The following is a 20,492-nucleotide window of genomic DNA, read 5'->3' on the forward strand; positions in this document are numbered from 1 at the left end:
TGAGACAAACGAACTGGGAGCAGGCTGGAAGTTTTAATTAGAAGCTTCCAGCTTCTGAGAAGACAAAAGGGGAGACTTGCCGCTGCCAGGCAGGAAAGTGGAGCAGGAGGAACCGGTGACCCCGGTGTCCCCATGGGGCAGCAGCACACCCGGAGCTGGGCCCACGCTCCCCGTCCCGCTCCGTCACCTCTGAGGGTGGCTACGAGGAGCTGGCACAGCCAGCCAGATGCGGCAGTGCCCAGATGTGCCCTGATGTGCGCTGGGACAGCAGGACGCGGTTCATGGGGGCGTCAGGGATGCTCAGAGCTCTCGGTCCCAGGACTGGGGGTTCACAGGGAGCCCGGGGGAGAGGCAAGAAGGGGGGGTTAGCAGGGGGAAACAGCGCTGATGCTTTCCTCCATCTCTAGGCAAAGCAGCAGGAGCCGGAGGGCAGCAGCATCCACCACCCCTCACCGGCACCCCGGGACACTGGGCAAGGAACCCAGACCCCCACAGGCACAGCGGGGTGGGGTGCAGAAGTCACCCCCAGGGCCCCTGCGCTGAGGGGAGAACGTGGGGCCAAGAGGGGAAGGCAGGCTGGAGCCCACCCCCGGGAGCAAGGGCCTTTTCCAGGCCCGCTCAGACGGGAGCCGCTACCCAGCCCCAGCTCCCCGTGCAAGGGGGAGGCGCGAAGAAACAGCCGCACGTCTTCCCTCTGCTTTGAAACGAAAGGATTTATTAAAAGCGCGTGTTATTTCTTAGCATCACCCATCTGTTAGCACTCGACACCCCGGCGCGGATTAGAGAGGGGCTGAGAGGGAACAGCAATAATCCATCTGCTGCAAAAATACACAGGGCTGCACTGAGGGGGGGGGGTACATGCAATGGGGAACACAACCAGGGTGACTTCAGGGGGGAAGGGGGGTGGGGGGACAGGGGTCCCAGAAAAACGAAAAAGTTTGGGACCTGGGTTGGGATGTGGGACGTGGAGGCCATCAGCATAAGAGCTTCATTGGCTGGGGGGTGGGAGCAGGGGGGGCACGGCCGAGTGCTGCCAGCGCTTTGGTGGTCCTCTTGCTGCCTTTCCAGGCGAGAGCACCCGAAGGATGTTCTGAGGATGGAAAGAGGAGAGAAGCAGGTGAGGCAGCTCCTGGGTAAAGCAGCAAACCCAGGTCCCCTCCTATGCCAGCTCCCTCCTCCTTTTACCCCTCTCCGCCCTTCCCTGCGGCCAGGAAGCAGCAAACCCCAAACAACATCTTCACCCCGCACCAACCATCCCCATGCTGGGTACTTCCTCCCCCCAAACTGGTTTTCCGCCTGCCCCCAGGCAGGGATCGCTCCCCGGGTGCAGAGGGGCGCAGGGCTCACCCGGGACGTGGGAGGGCTGCGCAGGTCGCTGGCCGCTGCTCGAGAATTGGGCGACGCGGCTCTGGAACCTGGGCAGGGAGGAGACAGCAGAGCTGTGAAGAGAAAGGGGACATTTTAAACCCCCAAGGCTGGGGGCAAAGATACCCCCATCATCCCCAGATGTCACAGGCGGGGACAGGGGCTCAAGCCCCAGAGGGGAGCGCGGGCAGGAGCTGCCAGCCCTTGCTGCCTGTGTGGGGAGCCAGCGGCTGTCTCACCTCTCCACTCGTCTCCGCTTCTGGGCGGATGCTTTGGAGACCAAGGCGGGCTTGGGGATGGAGGATCCCCTCACGGCAAATGCTGGGACGCAGGTTCTGTGGCCAAGGAAAAGAGGGTTAGTGCCAGGGCCGGATCCTGGGAGGCCACCGGGCCAAGGCCATCCACCCACAGGGAACAGAAGTCACAGGAACCCTGCCCCATTTTGTAGGGGAGAATGATTAAAACAGGGATAAATCCTCAGGAGATCCGCACAGGAGGCGGCAGCCACCCAGGTACTGCTGCTCCCCAAGGTGGTTGGGCTGTTCCCTCGTGCCTCAGTTCCCCCAGTTTCCCTCTCTAGGAACTATTTCCTGGAGCTACAGGAGGAGACGGGGGAGACCGAAGGGTGTCCTGCATTGCCAAGGGCGTGCCGATCTCCTTGTGGATGGTCACACAAATTCACGCAGCTCAGCGAGAGCCAGAGCCTCTTTGAAGCACCAGCAATAAAAAAACCCCCAAAAAACCAACTAAAAACCCCACACTGTGCAGTCCCGACTCTCACTTCGACCTCTCTGGGAGAGGAAGCAATGCCCAGCCAGTGCCTGGGGCTCCAGAACCATCTGGAGGATGCTCCTCCATGTCCAAAGGGAAAAGGAGAAGGAGAAATAGATTTTCTTGGAATGATTTTTGTATCTTTGCAAGCAATTCATGCAGGAGCTTGGCCTGCTGGCTGCCTGTCCGCACGCCGAGCATTTCGCCCAGTCTCCCCTCTTAGCAGAGCTGCAGTGATCCACAAAGGATTCACCCGGACAGCAAGATCATGGGGAAGGGGGATCCCCAAAAACACAGGTAACCCATCCAGGGCAGCACTCACTTGGGCACCGAGGGGTCGTCCTGCTTGTTCAGGAGGCTCTGGACGTTCTCCCTGGCAGGGAACCCAGGCAGGCTGAAGGCAGCCAGGCTGGCCTCATCGCCCTCGCAGATCTCAAAAGTCGCATTCAGGTCATGGATGGGCAGAGCAGGCAGGGTGCAGCGGTTTTGGGCAGCCGACATCGCCAGGGGCAGGCGGCTTTTGGTGACCGTCGGCACGCAGACTTTGGAGGTGCAACACGATGGCACCGGGGAGATGGGGGGTGCCGGGGCTGCTGCTTTGAGACAGGGGCTGCCTGGGCTCTGCGTCTCCATGGGGGTCTCTGCTTCTTTCCCACGTCTCCGCTGGCGTTTCACCCGCCTTTTGAGGTTGCGGGGAGTTCCCGATTGGGAAGAGCCGCTCATCTCAGACCTCCTCCTCTTCTTAACCGGGCTGGGAGCCATCGGCGTGGCACTGGAGAGCGGAACGAGCTGCTGCAAGCACTGCAGGGTGGCGCTGGTCACTGGGGCACTGGGCAAGGTGACAGATGCCTCTGCTGTAGGAGCAGAGAAAAAAAAAAGTCACCTCCCTGTCTGCACCTCCCAGGCACCCCCAAACCCCAGGGCATCCCCCCTCTGCCCCCGTCAGTAGAGATCTGCCCAGCAAGCCCCATAGCAGCCGTTTGCCAGCAGCTGTTTCCATCAAACCATGTTAAACCCTGAGGAAAAGAACCAGCACAAATAATCCTGCACCTCGCCAGCCTAAAGGCACCAGACTGGTCCCCAAAGCAAGCGCCCCATGGCGGCGCCTGGTCTGGCCCCAGAAACCACCCCCAGGGTCTGCAGAGCCCGCGGCTTCGCTGTGGGGTTTGTGTGCTGGCGCTGAGGATGAGGAGGAAGAGCTCAGCCCTGGTCAGAGGCAGGCTGCCAGCTGGGAGGCTGCAGCCGGGCTGAGCTGGGCAGATGTACAGTGGAGGGGTAAATAAGACGAGAAAAAATTAGGATGAGAACTGCTGCTTTGGTCTCCTGGAGCAGAAATACCACTCACGTTTAAGCTGACTCGCACACACATGCTGAGCTCCCCAGAGACAAGGGCTGCTCACGGCTCCTGCCATGCCCCGGGCTGCCATGCCTGGCTAGCCTGAACCGCTGCACGGAGCGAGGCTGGAGCTGCTCTCGGCATAACCCGCTGCGCACCGCGTCAGGAGAAACTCATCTCCGTGCCTGCGGCTGGGAGCTGTCCCCCACCACACGCCAAATGCGAGTCCTCACCGTCGCAGCCCTGCTGCACCCTCGGGACTGGGCTGGCCCCGCTGGCCTCTGCAGGTCTGTTTGGAGACGTGGCTTGCTCCGGGCTTACACCGGTCTCCTGATGCACCAGGCGCTCCAGCTCCTCAAATTCAGAAACCATGTCAGGAGTAAGGAGGTTGGCATCCTTCAGGAGGGAATACTGCTTCCGCGCAACGCTCAGGATTGCAGCCAGAAGCCTGGGACAGAGACAGACCGACCCAAGAACCAGTTGGCAGGTGAGCTTGAGCCAGTGTCACCAGTAACAGAGGCTCAGCACCACCAGCATCACCTCTGGGACATCTCCTCAGGTGGGGCAGAGCCTATTAGCAGAGTTTTGAGGGAAAAGAGGCAAACTTTGAAGCTGTGAGATACCCAAGCTGTACATCTCTTACTGGAGAACCCGAGCTGTGTGTTCAATTGTTGGTTACAAGGGACCAAACAGCGTCCACAGACCTTTTTCTGGGCTTCAGACGCTTGTTAGCTTGGCTAGAGGCAGAGATCCAGGCACACGTCAAGGCCAGCCTCCCTCGAGAGACCTTTCTAAAGAGGTTCATTCTGCCGGGATGCTTGGGGCAGAGACAGCAGCAGATGGTGCCACGGGAGCCCTGCCAGGGCAGGACCTGGGGGAGCCGAGGCAGGAGGAAAGGCTTCGCAGAGGTAATTTCAGGACCAGCAACACGCACTTAAGGCTCACACAGTTGCTGTGCCTGGAAACCTTCATTGCTGGCATTTCCAGGAGAGATTATCCCATGGGATTAGATCCCCAGGAGCCAAACCCCTTATTTTGCAGAGCAGGCAGTCATCTACAAGCAAAGACCTGGTCCCATGCTGGTCTAGACCATCCCTAGGATGGATACATGCAACAGGAGGGTGGACAACCTGCCCTCCACACACAAACAAGAGGAAGAGGCATGTGGGCATGGCACGAGGACACTCACGTCTCTGTCTGGCTGCCGGACAACCCCTGTTGAAGGCAGCTTGGTTTCTTTGGTTCCGGCTGGAGATCTGTCCGGTGGGCAGCTCTGGGGCTGCTGGGAGGCATTTCCTCTGGAGCCTGGAGCAACAAGCCAAAACCCCTTACCTACCTAGCCCGGGATTAGCCCACATTCGAGTTGTCTGGTCCCCAAACTGCCCGTCCCCTGGGAAGTTAAGGGGTTTCACTAGCAATCCACAGCCCAGCACACGCTGAGCCAGGACCCCACAGACCGGCTGAGTTCCTGCCCTCTGACAGCATGCCCACCGTACCCCACGAGGGGACCCGAGCCCCCCGTCACACCCCACTCGTCCTACCAAGCCCTCCCGCCCTGCTCACCCTTCTCTCACCTGCTGCTCCGATTCCAGGCGCAGCTGCACAGGCCATCCAGCTTCCAGCTCCCGCTGCTTCCCATCGCTCTCCCTCTGATCATCCAGGGGCAAGCGTGTCTGCGGGACAGCTTCCTCCAACCTACGGAAACCAGAGAGGCAGCCACTGAGCCAGAGAAGATCCTCTGGGGACGCTGTCACGTTGCCTAAGAAGTTTTGGGATGGATCAAACAGATTTGGCCTTTGCAAGCCAGCTTCCCTCGGTGTTTGTCTCCATCAAGCTCACAACTACACCCGACCACAGCAGAGATGATGGTGCACACCAGCAGAGAAGCTCATCTGCTGTTTGATGGACACCTAGGCTCCGATTGGCACCAAAACCTGCAGGCTTCCTGACACAGGGGACACCAGGAGATGACAGCAAGCTCTGTCCCTCGTCCCCACCAGCCTCACCTGGGCAGCTCCACTGGGCTCAAGCCGAGGGGAGCCAGCACCACCGGCGCCTGGCTCTGTGACTCCCGGGCAGCGTCCTCGTAGGCGCGGAGCTTTGCCCGCAGATCTGCCACCTACAAGGAAGGATCACCCGTTGCCCAGATGGTTTCGCAGCCCCAGGGAAATCATGGTTCCGCGGTTCCCAAGCAAACCGCAGGTAAAGACAGAGCCCTGCCCTCCCCACCAGCATCTCACCTCCGCTTTCAGCTGCTCACAGATCACGGCGTATTTACTGACGTGGCAGTCGAAGCTGAGCACGTTGCTCTTCAGCTGCAGAGACAGGGACGAGGGAGAGGTTAAAGCAGCACTAGGGGAGCACATACCCCTCTCCCGATGCCAGAGCGGTGCAGCTACTCAGCCTCCTCCAGGCTACAGTGGACACAATCTGCGCTCAGGGACCTGCTGCCACAGTCACAAGCCTTTCTGGGCTCTGGGCTGAGGGGCTTTAGCAGCAGACACAGCATCTGCAGCTTCATCAGCTGCTTTCTGTGCAGAGGAGCGTCCCCAGAGCTGGAAAACTTGAGCTGGAGAAGAGGCACCCACTAATCTACCCCACCCGTTCCCAGCAGCTCCCAAACACGCAGCAGATCACCATCGCAACGCGAGGTCCTCACCGACAGCTTGATCTCCTTGGCCCGGTTGGCGTACTTGAGCGTGTTGTAGGTGTCCTCATAGGACAGCGTGGAGGGACTCACAGCAGCAATCATGATGGTGCGGCAGTTGCCACCGATGGAATCCTTCAGCAAGCGCGTGAGCTTGCTGTCCCGGTATGGGATGTGGGTTTTCTTGCTCTGTACCGAGAGATCAAGGGTCTGCTCAGCTTTCGGCCCTCGGGCACTCAGCCTGGAGTCCTGCATCCGAAGGGGACGGCCACGCTCATCCCACGGCACCGCTCAGAGCCCAGCCTGGGCTGCCACCCTTGCTGCACCCACGGGACCATCACTTGAGGACACCCCTCACGTTCACCTGCCCTGGAGAGCCAGAGCAGGGCCACGCAAGGAACAGCGTTACCTTTGCGTCAGCCAACGCGTTGATGACGTTGATGAGAGCCAACAGCGAGCGGTTGATGTTGGCGCCCTCCCGGAGCCGCTCTCCCTTGGTGTTGGCAACCGAAGCTCGCTCCGAGCCTGCCAGATCAATCAAGCTCATCTTGGCCACTTGTAGATCACGAGTGAGGCCACCAATGCGGTCCTGCTGCTTCACGTAGATCTGCGAGGACAGAGATCAGTGAGGCCGCAGCTCAACAGGGCACGCAGGGTTGCTGGTTGGAGCCAGCATCACTAGTTTCAGTGTTTATAAAAGGATGGCAAAGAGGATCACGCAGGCCATGAGATCGAGCAGGGGGAAAAGAGCCAAAACAAGCCAAAAACTCGGCGGTGACACGAGCAGCAAAGCCGTGGAAGGGATCTTGCAGGAAGCAACAGAGCTACGGAAAATCATCCGCATTTGGTGGGCGAGCAGGGTACAGCTGGTCAGGTCCCCAACGGGCAACACGCCAACCCAGAGCCCCGGCCCAACCTGGGAAACGCTTGCGCTCGGTGGCAGCTCCAGCCCCGACTCCAACTGTAGATTTTACCAGCAAACTCAGACACCAACAGGGGCTGCAAGCCCCCAGACACAACCTCACAGTGCCCCCCGGGGCACCATCCAGCCAGGGCTTTTGGTGCCAAGCCCAGTTCTCGGCTGGTGCGGGCGAGGAGGGACACAGCTGCCGAGACTCACTCGACAGCATCACTCTGCAACTTTCTCTTTCTGCATCCCAAAAGATCTCCCAGGAGCAGCAAACGCTTCCACCAATGCCCTCTAACACCCTCAGCCCCCAGGAGCTCGCCCCGCGTGGCCTGGAGGTGCCGCGGAGATGCTGGAGGTCGGTAACTGGTCCCGCGTCCTCACCAGCCCGCGGAAGGCAGAGCCGGCAGCGGGAAGGGCAGATTTCCAGCACAGCTAATGGATTCACGGCAGGCAGGAATCCAGCACCCACCGACAAGCCCAGCTGGGAAGCCGGCTGGGAAAGGATCCAGACACCTGGACCTCCCCCCTGCAAGCAGCAACGGGCAAGGCACCAGGTTCAGACTGAAATTACAGTCGGAGCCCTCCGTCTCCCCACGCAGCCGTGACGGCCCTGCTAATTCGGGGAAGGGCCTGGCTGGAATTGAAATCAAGTGGCAGGTTTGCGTAGGAGAGCAGCGAGAAAACAGGGAGCAAGTTTACAGAGCCCTGGGGGAGCATAATTCCTGGCTCAGTGCCGAGGGGGACACGACAGAGCAGACTGCCTGCCCATGGCACGAGCAGGAGCCAGCGATAACCGACCCCCTTCGCTTTGGGCCAGGTTTCAGATACAGCTCCCACACGCTAAGGTGACAAGAGCCAAAAGCAGAAAGCAAAGTTTCAGCCCTTGGGACACGTGACACCAAGGTGGGAGTACAGGGCTGTCTGGGAGACGTGGCCACCAGCATGACCAGTACGTGCTGCCCTGCTGCAGCACAGGCTAGTGGCCTGCCCAGCCCTGTACCTCTCTTTTCGGAGCCACAACAACTCCGATTTTCCCCGTGGCACACCAGGAGCAGGGGCAGGAACCCCACGATGCTGGTCCTGGCAGAGGCTTGCCCCCTAGCCTCCTTTTCGGCACAGATCCCAAGCGATACTGCAACCACCAGCCCTCACCTGGAAGATGGCGTGAGAGCGGGACGAGGTAGCGTTGGCATCAGTGGGATGCTGCGTCCGGTTTTTGTTGCCGTTGGCCAACATCTCCAGGAGCTGCTCTGCCGACGCGGGCTGGGAGAGAACAGGCAGAGGGCAGGCGTCAGCACACCCCGTACGCAGGCACCGAGACAACCCGACGCCAGGAGGCCACGGCAACTCAGGCTGAGGCATCGCGCAGCTCTGCGGGGCTCGTTTCAGCTCGAGGTCGCGTTTGCTGCCAGCCGGGAGCCGTGCAGGTGGCACCCTCGCATCCCCCAGCATTCGCTGTCAGAACCGGCGTAGGGGCAGCGCTGCCCAGACCTCGCGTGGGGTTTTTTTATACCCACCTGGTGGAAGGACAGACCCTGAACCACAACTCCTTTCTCAGGATCCTCCCGGATGGCCAGAGGGCCCTTGGGCTCCAGCAGGTCATGGATCTGTTCGTTGTACACCTGGAGCAGGGAACTCGATGTAAGGCCGAGGTCTGGCTCCCCGGTGGTGAGCAGGGAGAGGAGCTCTGTACCCCGGGGTCACACACAACCTGGTGTCCACCCCAATGCCACCACCGGGACCTTGTCACACCGAGAGCAGCTCTAAATGCAGAGGACAGCGCGGGAGGGCTTTACTGGCACATCACCGCCTCTCTAAGGCCCTTCCAGTTGAGAAGCCCTCACTGTATGTGGACCACCGCAAAGAGAAAATTCCCCAACTCCAGATGGGAGAAACCAGCGGCACCAGTTCACCAAACTGGGAGGTCGAGCCTGCTCCCAGTCAGGCACAGCTGGCAGCGCAGCGGGTACCCCGAGTGTGATGCTACAGGGTCCAGATCAGCCCCAATACTGAGTGACGGTGACCAGAGGGGACATGGCTGGGCCACAGTGTACCTCCTGGTAGGAGACAAGGACCTCGCAGCTCTTCTCCTCCTTTCTGGCTTCAATCCTCTTGTACAGCTCCATCATGGTGAGGTACATGATGCCGGGGCTCTTTTCCGAGCCCAGCATGGTATAGGTTTTTCCTGCTCCCGTCGCGCCGTAGGCAAACACTGGAAGGAGAAAGGGTGGATGGTTGAAATGATCGTTAATTAACGGGAGCGGCATAACGTCCGCTCCTTGCCGGAGAGGAGAGATTCCCGCAGCAGCCCCTGCAGCGGGGGTTGCTCGCAGGCTTCACAGAGATGAGGCAAAGCTAATTACCCTCCGTGCTAGCCATGCTATCCTTCAGCACAATTTTTTTAACTCGTTTCAGCCTCTCTAATTTAGCAGAGACAGAACGAGTCCCCAAACCATCACCCGCTCGGAGGCCGTGCTCAAGTCACCCCTGAACCTTCCCTTTGACAAGCCGAGCAGCTCCCTCGTCTCTCACCAGAAGGTGTTTCTTCTTCCAGACCTTATAATTCATCTCATTTTTTCCCTCCCATCTTTCAACACCCTCCGTGAAACATCACCATCAGAGCAGGACATGCTAATCCAGAGAGCCTCAGCCCTCCTCCCCATTAGCAGCACTCAGCGCTTTGCGACTCTCTCATTTGAGGATCCTGGAGTTATTTTATGCAGATAGAGACATGAGGCGTGCCTGCCAGGTGGGCACGGTGACAGAGGCAGCCTTCAGCGGCTTGCAGAGCCCACCGGAGAGCCAGGAATAGCATCCTCCGGTCCCAGTGCCCGGCCCGGCACATGATTAGACAGGAGAGCGGTCGTCTCCCGCTCGGTGCCTGCCTCGTGGAAGTGATGTGCTCGTTAAAGCCACTCGTCTGCTGACAGCCTGCGAACTGCATGAGGGTCTGCGGCATTGGGCGAGGAGCTTCCAGACCCGGCGAGGAGCTTTCCAGAGACAGCTTTACGGTGCTGCGAGCCCGTGAGATGCTCGCGAGGGGCACGGCAGCCCCCAAAGCACCCCAAGATGCGTCTGCTTCACCCCAGATCGCTCTCAAACTCAGCATTCTCCCAAAGCTCTGCCCATCACGGCGCTTTGGGCTGGGAAGGGATGGTCAAACCAAGGTGCTCTTTGCACTGCAGATCCACCCTATTTCTTCCCATCCTTCCCGCCCCAGGAAAGCAAAGAGCAAGTGATCCTCATCCCTCAAAATGCCTGGCAAACACCTGCTCAGTCTCATTTTCTACCCCAACGCCCACCTCTGCCCTCTACGTCACATCTCCTAAAGCACCAAGCACCGTTGCAGCCCCCAGTATCACACAACCACGGAACAGCCCAGGCTGGGGGGGACCTGAAAAGATCATCCAGTCCAAGCTTTTGTGGGAAAGGGAGCCTGGATGAGATTACCTCGCACCCTGTGGCATCTTGAACACCTCCAGCCGTGGGGACTCCACTACGTCCCCAAGGAGGTCGTTCCAGTGAATGTTGTCACCACAAAAAATGTCTTTGTTATACTGAAATGAAATCTCTCCCGGCGCAATGTGTACCTGTCCAGCTCCTTCTCTACCAGCACCCCCAGGTCCCTCCCAGCGAGGCTGCTCCCCAGTTACACAGGTCCCAGCTGTACTGGGCTCCTGAGTGATCCCATGCCATCCCAGGTGCAGGACTTTGCACTCCTCTGTGTTAAACTTCACACTGCTCTTCCTCACCCGCTTCTCCAGCCCGGCCAGGTCTCTCCCTGCCTGCTCCACAATCCTTCTCCCACAAGAGAGGGTTAGACCCCACCTGGTCCCAGCTCTGGGGTCCCCAGTACAAAAAAAGTCATGGACCTGTCAGAGTGGGTCCAGAAGATGATCCAAGGGCAGGAACAGCTCTGCTGCAGGGAAAGCCTGAGTTGGGGATGTTTGGCCTGGAGAAGGCAAGGCTCTGGGGAGACCTTATTGTGGCCTTTTAACATATATAAAGGGACCTTATAAGAAAATCAGAGAAAGGCTTTTTACCAGGGCCTGCAGCAACAGGACAAGGGGCAATGGTTTTAAACCGACAGAGGGCAGGTTTAGATGGGACATAGGGAAGAAGTGTTATACAATGAGGGTGGTGAGGCCCTGGCCCAGGTTGCCCAGAGAAGCTGTGGCTGCCCCTGGCTCCCTGGCAGTGTTCAAGGCCAGGTTGGATGGGGCTTTGGGCAAGCTGGGCTAGTGGAGGGTGTCCCTGCCCATGGCAGGGGGTGGAACTGGATGGGCTGTGAGGTGCCTTCCAACCCAAACCAGTCTGGGATTCTATAAAATCACTTTATGTTTTACTTCCCCCCCATTTACCTGCCAAGATTAGATGACATTTCCCTGTCAGAAACGTCCCCATCCTGACCACACTTGCAATCACTCCAGCTTGGTGCCACCAACAAGTTTAAGGCTCTATGTTTTTGTGTTGCTGTTGGGTCCCTCCCCAATTGCTTGGGGGCTTCCAAAATAACTCCATGGCTCCACTGATCCCACCCAGCCCGGGAGCTGATGGCGCAGGAGCTTCTGCAAGGATCACAGGCATTTGCCAGGTCTTACCGGAGCAGTTGTAGCCATTGAGGACGCTGTCCAACACCTCGTGGGTGGTGTGCTGGAACACCTCCTCCTGCGTGGCCCCCTCCCCAAAAACCCGGTCGAAGACGAACTTCAGGTCCTTGCCCTGATGCTTGGGCCCATGGGTGGGCAGCATGCTGCCAGAGGGGCCGCTGGCCTCCTCGGGGTCGAAGACAAGGATGTGTTGGTCGACGACGTTCAGGATGGGGTGCGCGGCCCGCTCTCGCTCACAGGGGGCAGGGGGCCGCACGCGCACCATGACGGCCACGGTGCCCAGCGCCATGAGGACAGGGGGAGATGGGGTGTGGGCACACTGCTGGCTGGAGGACACGGCTCTGGGCTCCCACGTCCAGGGGACCACTCACACTCTGGGTAGGGGGGGGAACGGGTCAGCCAGGGGGTGAAGCGGCAGAGAGAGAGCCTGACACTGGGCCAGGCCTCGCACCCCCACCCTGTCCTAACCCCACCAGTGCACCTATAGCCGCCCTTAAACCCCCCGGCCCTACACCCCCTTCAGGCCCCCACAGCCTCCCCAGCGACTCTAATCCCCCTTCGGGCCCCCACAGCCCCCTCCCACAGCCCGACCCCTCCCCTTCAGACCCCTATAGCCCTCCCCAGCCATTAACCCCCCTTCAGGCCTCTGTAGCCCCCCCCAGCCATTAACCCCCCTTCAGACCCCTATAGCCTCCTCACCCCCAGCCATACCCCCCTCAGGCCCCTACAGACCCCCCGGGCCTCTATCCCGCCCCGCCCAGGGTCCTTCCTAACGCCCCCGGACTCCCACATCCCACACCGCCTCCTCCCGAACACGACACCGACACCGCCCCCCGGGCCCACACAGACACCCCAACCCCGGCTGCTCCCTGTCCCCGTCCGTCCCCGTCCGTCCCCGTCCGTCCCCGTCCGTCCCCCCCAGCCCGCACAGACACCCCCGACCGCCCCTAACGCCACTCACCCGCCACTTCCGCCGCTCCGCTTTCAAACGTCTCAGCAGGTCCCGCCCTCCTTCCTGATTGGCCGCTCGCCACTCCTCCCCTTCCCATTGGCTCTCCCGCGCCACGCGCCCCACGCGCCCCACCCGCCGCGCGCGGTGCCCCGTGGGAGTTGTAGTCCCGCCGCGCTCGGGCTGGCCGCCATCTTTCCCCCCCTTGCCCTGTTCCCAGCCCCGCCGTGTGGCCACCGGGCCGGGGCGGCCCCCTGAGGGCGGGAGAACCGGCGGCCCAAGCGATGTCTAGTGGAGAGAGCCCAGCCAAGGGCCCGGGGGGCGCTGAGGGGCCCAGGGTCACCCCCTGGCACCAGCCAGGGTGGGTGGCTGCAGCCCTGCCAGGCCTTAACGGCCGCCTTCTCTTCACAGCTGTGGGCTGACAGCCCTGAGGGCCCGAACGAGCCCCCACTCCCAGGCTGCTGCCTTGTCCCCGTTAATTAGCGCTGAGAAACGAGCACCAGGGACCTGCCAGGGCCTGGGGAGGGACACCCACCCCCACGCAATGGCTCCCATCCTCCACCCCACCGCCACTGCACAGTTGGCGGCCGCTGGCCCGGGGCACCCACTGTCACCTCTAATTGGGCCACGTCTGCCCGTGCTGACGCAGCGGTGATGGCCGCAGCATGCCGGAGGGTCCCCATGGCTCTGCCTGGCCTGACCGTACCCCCCCTGCAGCAGGGACACCTGGGCACTGGGGACAGGGATATGGCGGTGGTGGCACCCCCAGAGTCTGGGCACAGGGGGGGCCCCTCCCGGCACCCCCGGATTCGGGGAGCCAAGCAGGGTGTGGTGTTGTTGGGGGGTGGCAGGAGGACCCCGTCCCCGGGGTGGGGACACTGGGGACACAGACAGCAGACGGGGACAGGTCACAGCTCTGCTTTACCATGGAGTCGCCCTGGGGGGGGACACAAGGCATCTCCCCCTGCCCCAGCGCAGCCCCCCGGCACGGGGCCGGGGCACCCGTATAGACATCCGCGCGTCCTGTACATATATACACGCCCGCGGGGACCCCCCGGCCCCTGGCATCGCCCCGGGTGTGGGGAGGCAGCAGGGAGCTGTGGGGCAAAGCAGGGCACGCAGCCAGGGGATGGGGATGCAGGGGCGGGGGGGCAGGGGGGACCCCCAGCCTCTTGCTGGCCCCCAGCCCCCCGCGGCCCCCCCCAGCCCCGAATGAGCAGCCGTGGGTGAGCAAATGGGAAAGGGGGGGTTGGGGGCACCAGAGACGGCCTGGACCCCCGCGGGGGGATCCCGTGGGGCTGGAGGGCAGCAGGGGGATGCTGTGGGGCGTGAGGGCCGTGGGGCGATGCCGTGGGTCCGGGCTCAGTCCGAGTAGATGATGAAGCCGGAGAAGGTGCTGTACTTGTTGTTGTTGCCGCCATGGGCTTTGCCCCCGTCCAGCTTGATGAAGACCTCATCCCCCGCATCCAGGTGGAGGATGACGCTGTTGCTGGCGTAGTCGTAGTTCTGGTCGGCGTCCTGCGCGATGGCGCTGGCCCGCACCTGCGCAGGGGACACCTGCGTTACCCGGATCCTGCCCCATGGGGCTCAGGGGACAGCTGAGCCCTTGGATCCCGTGGAACGCACAGGGTCCCAGCTCACCCACAGTCAGGGACGCCACTCGCCAGCTTGGGGGGTGGCGTGGGGTGCCCCAGACCCCCACCCACGGGTGAACGGGTCCCAGGTGGCCCAGAGCCTCTCCCTGACCTTGCAGGCTCAGATGTGGGACCACGGCTCAGGGTTCAGATGTGGGACCACAGGTCCAGGTGCAGATGTGGGACCATGGCTCAGACGTGTGACCATGGTCCTGGTTTCGGGTGCGGGACCATGGCATGGACATGGGACCACGGTTCTGGATTTGGGTGCAGGACCACGTCTCAGACACGGAACCCCAACTCTGGGTTCAGATGCAGGACCATGGATTGGACACAGGACCACAGCTCAGACACGGGACCCCAGTATCGGGTTCAGGTGCAGAACCATGGCTCAGACATGGAACCACGGCTCCAGATTCAGCCACGGGACCACAGCTCAGACACAGGACCCCATCGCCACATTTGGATGTGGGATCACAGCTCCAACATGGGACCCTGAGTCTGGCTTTGCATGTGGGACCCCAGCTCAGACATGGGACCTGCCTCCCGATTTGGATGCAGGACCGTGGCTCAGGCCCGAGACCCCGGCTCTGGATTCGGGTGCAGGACCACGTCTCGGACACAGGACCCTGACTCTGGATTCAGATGTGGGACCACGGCTCAGACACGGGACCCTGGCTCTGGATTCAGACACAGGACCCCATCTCGGACACAGGACCCCGTCTCCCAGCCCAGCCCTGAACTAATTTAATTAACCCGCCGCATCCCCACGCATCTTCCCACAAGCTTCACCGGGACCACGAGCACGTGGCAAGGGCAGAGCTCACATCTCCCAAAAATGAGCCCCACCACTCGTCCGGATCCCAATTTGCTGTGGGGCAGGATGTTCCCCCCGGTAAACAGCTGCTCTGGTGCCGGAGAACAAGGCCAGGGGGTGCCGAAAGAGCCAGAGCTGCCATAACTGCCTGGAAAAGAAGCTCCGTGGCTGGAGCCTGCTGCCGCTGCCGAATTATTTGGGTAATCAAATCTACGCCGGTGCCTTGCAGGGAGATCGTGTGGCGCCGGGTGACAGTGACAAGCCGGCAGGTAAAATCCCAAGTGAAATGCAAAAGCGATGCACCGGGGAGAAGATGCTCCTAATTATAACCCACAAGAATGGGCTTTTAATTGGCTCACGCCGGGCGGGGAGGCGCTGCCGAGAGGCTGCAGGGTTCCAGAGCTGGCGAGGGAAGGAGGGTGTCCCCATGGATTCCTGTCCCCTGCCCCCGGGACCCCCGTCCTCTCCTCCTCAGGAAACACACCGGCATGTCCCCAAGCCCACAGGCAGTGTGCGATGGTGTGGTAATGCACCGGTCAGAGGTTTTTAACTCTGGAACCTACTGATGGCCCAGCAGGTGGTCCCATAGGGACCCACGCAGCCATATCCCTCGTGCCATCACCAACACTCGCCCTGTTAAAAGTCACCCTGTGTCTAACCCACCACCACGAGGGTCCCCGTCCCTGGAAGGGACACGGTGAGTCTCAGCTGGTGAATCACAGCGCCCCAGTCTCTGGGCAGTGCTGCCTCACCTGGGGTCGTGCCAAGGAAGAGGAGGGGGGAAGAGGGAGAACCAGGGAAAAGCATTTGGCGCCGGGCTCAGCCGTTATCGTGTCCCCCCCCCCCGTCGCGGCCAGAGCCGCCCAGCACCATCCGTCTTCCCTCGTTAAGGAGCCGCCTCGTCACCGTGCGCCCGCCAGCCCTTCACGCTAACCAGGGAAGATAAATGGCAGCGCCGGGGCCGGGCTGAGCCGCTCTCGGCACCACGGCGACAGACGAGGTGGGGGCTGCCACCACGTCCCCCCCGCTGATGGCCTTGTCCCCCTCTTCCTGCTCCGTGCCTCAGTTTCCCCACGCCACGGCCAGGCGCAGCCCCCGGAGGTGGGAACTGGGGGGGGGACACACAGCCCCGGCCCCAGCAGCTGCCTCCGTTGTGGCCGCTGCCACCGACCCCAGGGACGCTGCTGGGGTGGTGTCACCAGTCCTGGGGACACAGGGGTGGGGATGGTCCCCGACATGGCCCGCTGCGCCCGAGGGCCGGGGGCTGTCAGGGGGTGGGGGGGCAGCGGGGTGCTCCCATCTCCAGGCTTAGCCGCTGGCGGTGACACTCGGTGCCTCGGGCACACCACGTGCCCCCCAGTGCCACAGCCACCACGGCCGCCACAGCCCAGGACCCCAAGGCGTGGCAGCGGGTGCCCCCTCAGACCCCCGGGCACAGCAGCGGGTGCCCCCCAGGACCCCCCAGCGCATCCCTGTGTCCCCGCAGACAGAGTCCCTTGGGGACCGTCCCCAGGCCCCCACCCACGGGGACCCCCTGGGGCTGTGCCCCCCCCCCCAAGCCGTGGCACAGCCGCCCCCCCTCAGCTACACGAGGCAGCCGGGACCCCAAAACCACCTGGCTCCAACCCCCCCCCCCCGGCTGTCCATCCCGCATCTCCCCCCCTCCCACTGTCCCACTCCCTGCTAATCTACGGGCTAATACAAATAAGAATAATTAATGCTAATTAACCACCAGAAGCAGCTCCCTCCCAGCACTGGGGCTCCCCTGGCTCTCATTAACTCCAGCCCCAACGCAGGGGTGATGGGCTGTGCCCAAAACCGGCAGCGCCCGGAGGAAAGTGGGGGGCTGATGGGGGCACCCCAAGTTATAATTCCCTTGGAGGATGCCAGGATCGACCCTTATCCACTGGGAACCCCCCCGGCACCCCCAGACCCCCCCAGCCTTGCCAGGGACGGGGTATTTTTTGCAACAACCCCCTAATTAACCCCATTTTTTAATTATTTGGGGCATTTTTGGGGTACCTTTTTTAAACTCTCCCGCCAGTGCCAGCCTGCCAAAGTGCTCCCCCGCCTCCCGAGCCGCTTCTTTATAAATATTGGAGCGGCGATACCTCGTTAGTAATTAACAACTGGTTGATTAAGCTGCATCGCGCGCCCGACCGAGCACGGTTCCTCTCGATGAGGGGCTCCGTAGCTTCTGGAAATTCATCCGGTAGCATCCGGGTGCGTCGATCCCCCACCGAGCGGGGGGGGTGTCAGAGCTCAGTGGGGGGCAGGAGGAGGCAGGAAGGTTTTGGGGGGTCCCCAAAAATATTTCGGGGGTGGGATTTTGGGGGAGGAAAAAGGGAGTGAGGTGGTTTTTGGGGGGATGCTCGGTCCAGAGTTACACGGATGCTGCTTGGGAGAAATAGTTGGTGCCGAGCATCGCTGGGACCCCCCAAAAATTGAGACTGGGCGTGGGGAGACAATAAAAAAACCCAATAAAAGAAAATTTAAACTGTTTGGATGGAGAAAAAATGCTGAGCGGCTCCTGCACCTGCTGCGCTCCCAGCTCAGAGGTTTTCAGAGCCGAAGGGTGAAGCGCAGCGGCCGTGCCCAGGCTCCCGCTTCCCCCCCAGCCTCAGATTTTTTGGGGGTTGATAACTCAGTTTTGGGTTAATTTGGTGTCATACGTCCTCGGGACAGGGATGCACCACAGGGGCTTGGTGCTGGGAGAAAATGACGGGAAGCGGGAGCAGGGCGGGATGAATCCCAGCAAGGATGCTGGCCGCAGGGACACCCAAGGGAATAGAGCTCAGGTGACATTTTGGGGGCCATGTCTTGTGCCCCAAGTTGTGGCTGGCGGGGGGCCATGGTGTGGGAATGGGGCAGCATTCGGGCACCACCCAAAAACCACGGGAATGGAGAGGCTGCGTCTCGGGGTCGGGAGGATTTTGGGGTCCAGGGGGTGGATGCCGGAGCAGGGCGGGGGGGCAGGAATGGAGCCAGCTGTGGGGTGTCCCCCCCGATGGTGTCCCCACGCAGCCCAGCTGGGGATGGGGACGTGTCTCCTGACACAGCGGCAGCAGAGCCAGCTCCGGGCTGGGGGTGCAGCACCCCAAAAGTGGGGCAGGTGCTGCCCCCCTCCAGGGACACTGTCCCTTGCGGAGGAGCCCTTTCCCCCCCAGGGAGTCCCCACGGGGCCGATGGCATGGCTGGGGAGCGCAGGGCACCCTGGGGACACAGCGGGGACACCCCAAGGCACCCCGAAGGCACAACGGGGCATGTCTCCGGGACACTGAAAGGACCGAGGGGACCCCTGGGGACACAGAAGGGCAGCACGGCTACGGTGGGCAGAGTGCCCAGACAGGGCACCCGGAGGAGCATCTCCGGGGATGGGAGAAGGATGGGGCACCCTGGGGATGCACCCGGAGCCCATCGCTGCCACCAGAAGGATGGGGCACCCTGGGGACACATCTTTGGGGCTGGGAGCAGGACAGGACACCCCGGGGGTGCACCTAGAGCCCATCATCGCTGCTGGGAGAAGGATGGAACATCCCGGGGGTGCATCCCCAGGGCTGGGAGAAAGACGGAGCATCCTGAGGAGGCACCTCTGGAGCTGGGAGCAGGACGGGGTACCCCGAGGGTGCACCCGGAGCCCATCACGTCACTGGGAGAAGGCCAGGGCACCCTGGGGATGCATCTCCGCGGCTGGGAGAAGGACGGAGCATCCTGGGGACGCACACGGAGCCCATCACTGCCACCGGGAGAGGGACAGAGCATGCTGGGGGTGCATCTCTGCAGCTGGGAGAAGGACGGGGCATCCTGGGGGTACACCCCTGGGGCTGGGAGAAGGACGGGGCACCCTGAGGACGCACCCAGAGCCCATCATCACCAGTGGGAGAAGGACAGAACACCCTGGGGGTGCATCTCCAGGGCCAGGGGAAGGACTGAGCACCTCTGGGGGTGCATCTCTGTGGCCGGGAGAAGGATGTGGCACCCCAGGGACGCACCCAGAGCCCATCGTCACCACCGGGAAAAGGACGGGGCACCCTGGGGATGCATCCCTGGGGCTGGGAAAGGGACGGGGCACCCCAAGGACGCACCCAGAGCCCTTCTCCAGTGCACGAGGGGCAGCGACAGCTCCTGTCCCCACCGCGGGGCTGGTAGCTGGACCCGCCAGCCCTTACCTGGCCGTTCTTGCAGAGGTCGGCCCACATGCTGGTGCCGTCGCCGCCGCGCATGAGGACGTGGTAGGTGAAGAAGTAGGTGCCGGGGATGGCGCAGGTGAACTTGCCGGAGGCGGCGTCGTAGCTGTTCCCCAGGTTGGTGACTACGTCGTCGAACTTGAGGACCTCGTAGCCCTCGTGGGGGTTCTTGAGGCCGGCGTAGAAGGCGACGCGTGGCACCGTGCTGTAGGTAGCCGCGCTCACCGCACCGGTAGCCCCCGGACCCGGTAATCCCGGAGGTCCCGGTCGTCCCACTTCACCCCGCGCCCCCGCCGGTCCCGGCGGTCCCGGTTCTCCCGGTGGCCCCGGAGGTCCCGGTTTCCCCGGTCGCCCCGGTTTGCCTTGGGGACCTTGCACCAGGGTGGAGGGCGGCGGGAGGGGGCCGCGTTCGGCCGGTTGCGGCGGGGGGGCGGCGGCGGGGCCGTAGGGCTCGCAGACCATACGGCAAGTCCCCAGCATCTCGTACCGGCCGTCGGTACCGGCCGAGCTCACCAGCACCGGGATGAGCACCACCAGCACCAGCACCATCACCACCCCCGCCGCGGCCGCCAGTAAAGTTTTCCGGCCCAGGCTGAGCCGCCGCCCGGCCGGGGCGCGTTGTCGCCCGGGGGTGGGAATGGTGCCGGTGGGGGGGAGCAGGGCGGCGGCGGCGGGGGGAGGGCTCGGGGGTGGCGGCGGCGGCGGTGGCCGCTCCGCTCCGCTGCGCTCCGCTGGCTCCGGTGCGCCCCGCGCCCGCCCTGGCCACGCCCACTCCGCCCAGGCCACGCCCACCGCCACGCCCAGCCCCGCCCCGGGCACGCCCACGCACCGCGCTGGGCGGGGGACACGCCCCCTCTGCCACGCCCCCCGCCTCTGCCACGCCCACCCCTGCAGCTCCCCCCCCTCCTCCCGCCCGGTGCCGCCCGCGCCCGCCCCACTCGTGACCCCCGGTGTCTCCGTGGGACCCCGGTCCCGCCGGCCCCGGCTGCCCCCCCTGTACCCCCCCACCGCTGGGGACCCCTCCGCGGCCCCGTCCCCTCTCCCGGCGTGGACCGTCCCCGCGTGGTCACCCCGAGCCACGCCCTGTCCCCACGAGGACCGGGCGATGCCACCTTCGTCCCCGAGCACCCGGTGGCCACGTCCCCACGGGGCCCGGAGCTCCGTCACCTCCACAAGCTGGTGGCCACGTCCCCGGAGCTGGGCACACCCCTGGGACCCATCACCCGTGTCCCCACAGGAGAAACCCGTGGGTGACTGTCCCCAGAG

General features: G+C 62.7%; 2 protein-coding genes across 3 annotated transcripts; both read right to left on the minus strand.

The window, feature by feature from the left end:
- Positions 1–695: 695 nt before the first annotated feature.
- KIF18B (kinesin family member 18B) lies at positions 696–12,669 on the minus strand. 2 transcript variants are annotated; one of them, XM_054801562.1, is made up of 16 exons: positions 12,601–12,669; positions 11,631–12,013; positions 9,084–9,241; positions 8,547–8,651; positions 8,182–8,292; positions 6,529–6,726; positions 6,132–6,308; positions 5,713–5,787; positions 5,479–5,591; positions 5,047–5,167; positions 4,662–4,777; positions 3,706–3,920; positions 2,459–2,990; positions 1,605–1,700; positions 1,348–1,439; positions 696–1,090 (listed from the first exon to the last, which is right to left on the minus strand). In XM_054801562.1, the coding sequence occupies exons 2-16, from the start codon at positions 11,926–11,928 to the stop codon at positions 975–977; spliced, it is 2,523 nt and encodes an 840-aa protein (XP_054657537.1). In that variant the 5' UTR covers positions 11,929–12,013; positions 12,601–12,669; the 3' UTR covers positions 696–974. The 2 variants fall into 2 exon arrangements, with proteins under 2 accessions (XP_054657537.1, XP_054657538.1); XM_054801563.1 differs by lacking the exon at positions 12,601–12,669 and having other exon boundaries at positions 696–818; positions 946–1,090; positions 11,631–12,089.
- An 829-nt stretch (positions 12,670–13,498) lies between these two features.
- C1QL1 (complement C1q like 1) lies at positions 13,499–19,992 on the minus strand. The gene is made up of 2 exons (XM_054801958.1): positions 19,209–19,992; positions 13,499–14,130 (listed from the first exon to the last, which is right to left on the minus strand). The coding sequence occupies exons 1-2, from the start codon at positions 19,773–19,775 to the stop codon at positions 13,951–13,953; spliced, it is 747 nt and encodes a 248-aa protein (XP_054657933.1). The 5' UTR covers positions 19,776–19,992; the 3' UTR covers positions 13,499–13,950.
- Between the last annotated feature and the right edge of the window lie 500 nt (positions 19,993–20,492).

The sequence above is a fragment of the Grus americana genome, chromosome 22, assembly GCF_028858705.1.
Source record: "Grus americana isolate bGruAme1 chromosome 22, bGruAme1.mat, whole genome shotgun sequence".
Taxonomy (NCBI): Eukaryota; Metazoa; Chordata; class Aves; order Gruiformes; family Gruidae; genus Grus; species Grus americana.

Coding starts and splice junctions, on each gene's coding strand:
- KIF18B (XM_054801562.1), bottom strand. CDS start 11,928: ATGGCGCTGGGCACCGTGGCCGTCATGGTGCGCGTGCGGCCCCCTGCC. Junction 6,309..6,528: donor ACGCGTTGGCTGACGCAAAG/GTAACGCTGTTC, acceptor CTCTCGGTACAG/AGCAAGAAAACCCACATCCC. Junction 4,778..5,046: donor GCCTGGAATCGGAGCAGCAG/GTGAGAGAAGGG, acceptor TTGTTGCTCCAG/GCTCCAGAGGAAATGCCTCC.
- C1QL1 (XM_054801958.1), bottom strand. CDS start 19,775: ATGGTGCTGGTGCTGGTGGTGCTCATCCCGGTGCTGGTGAGCTCGGCC. Junction 14,131..19,208: donor ACCTCTGCAAGAACGGCCAG/GTAAGGGCTGGC, acceptor TCCCCTGCGCAG/GTGCGGGCCAGCGCCATCGC.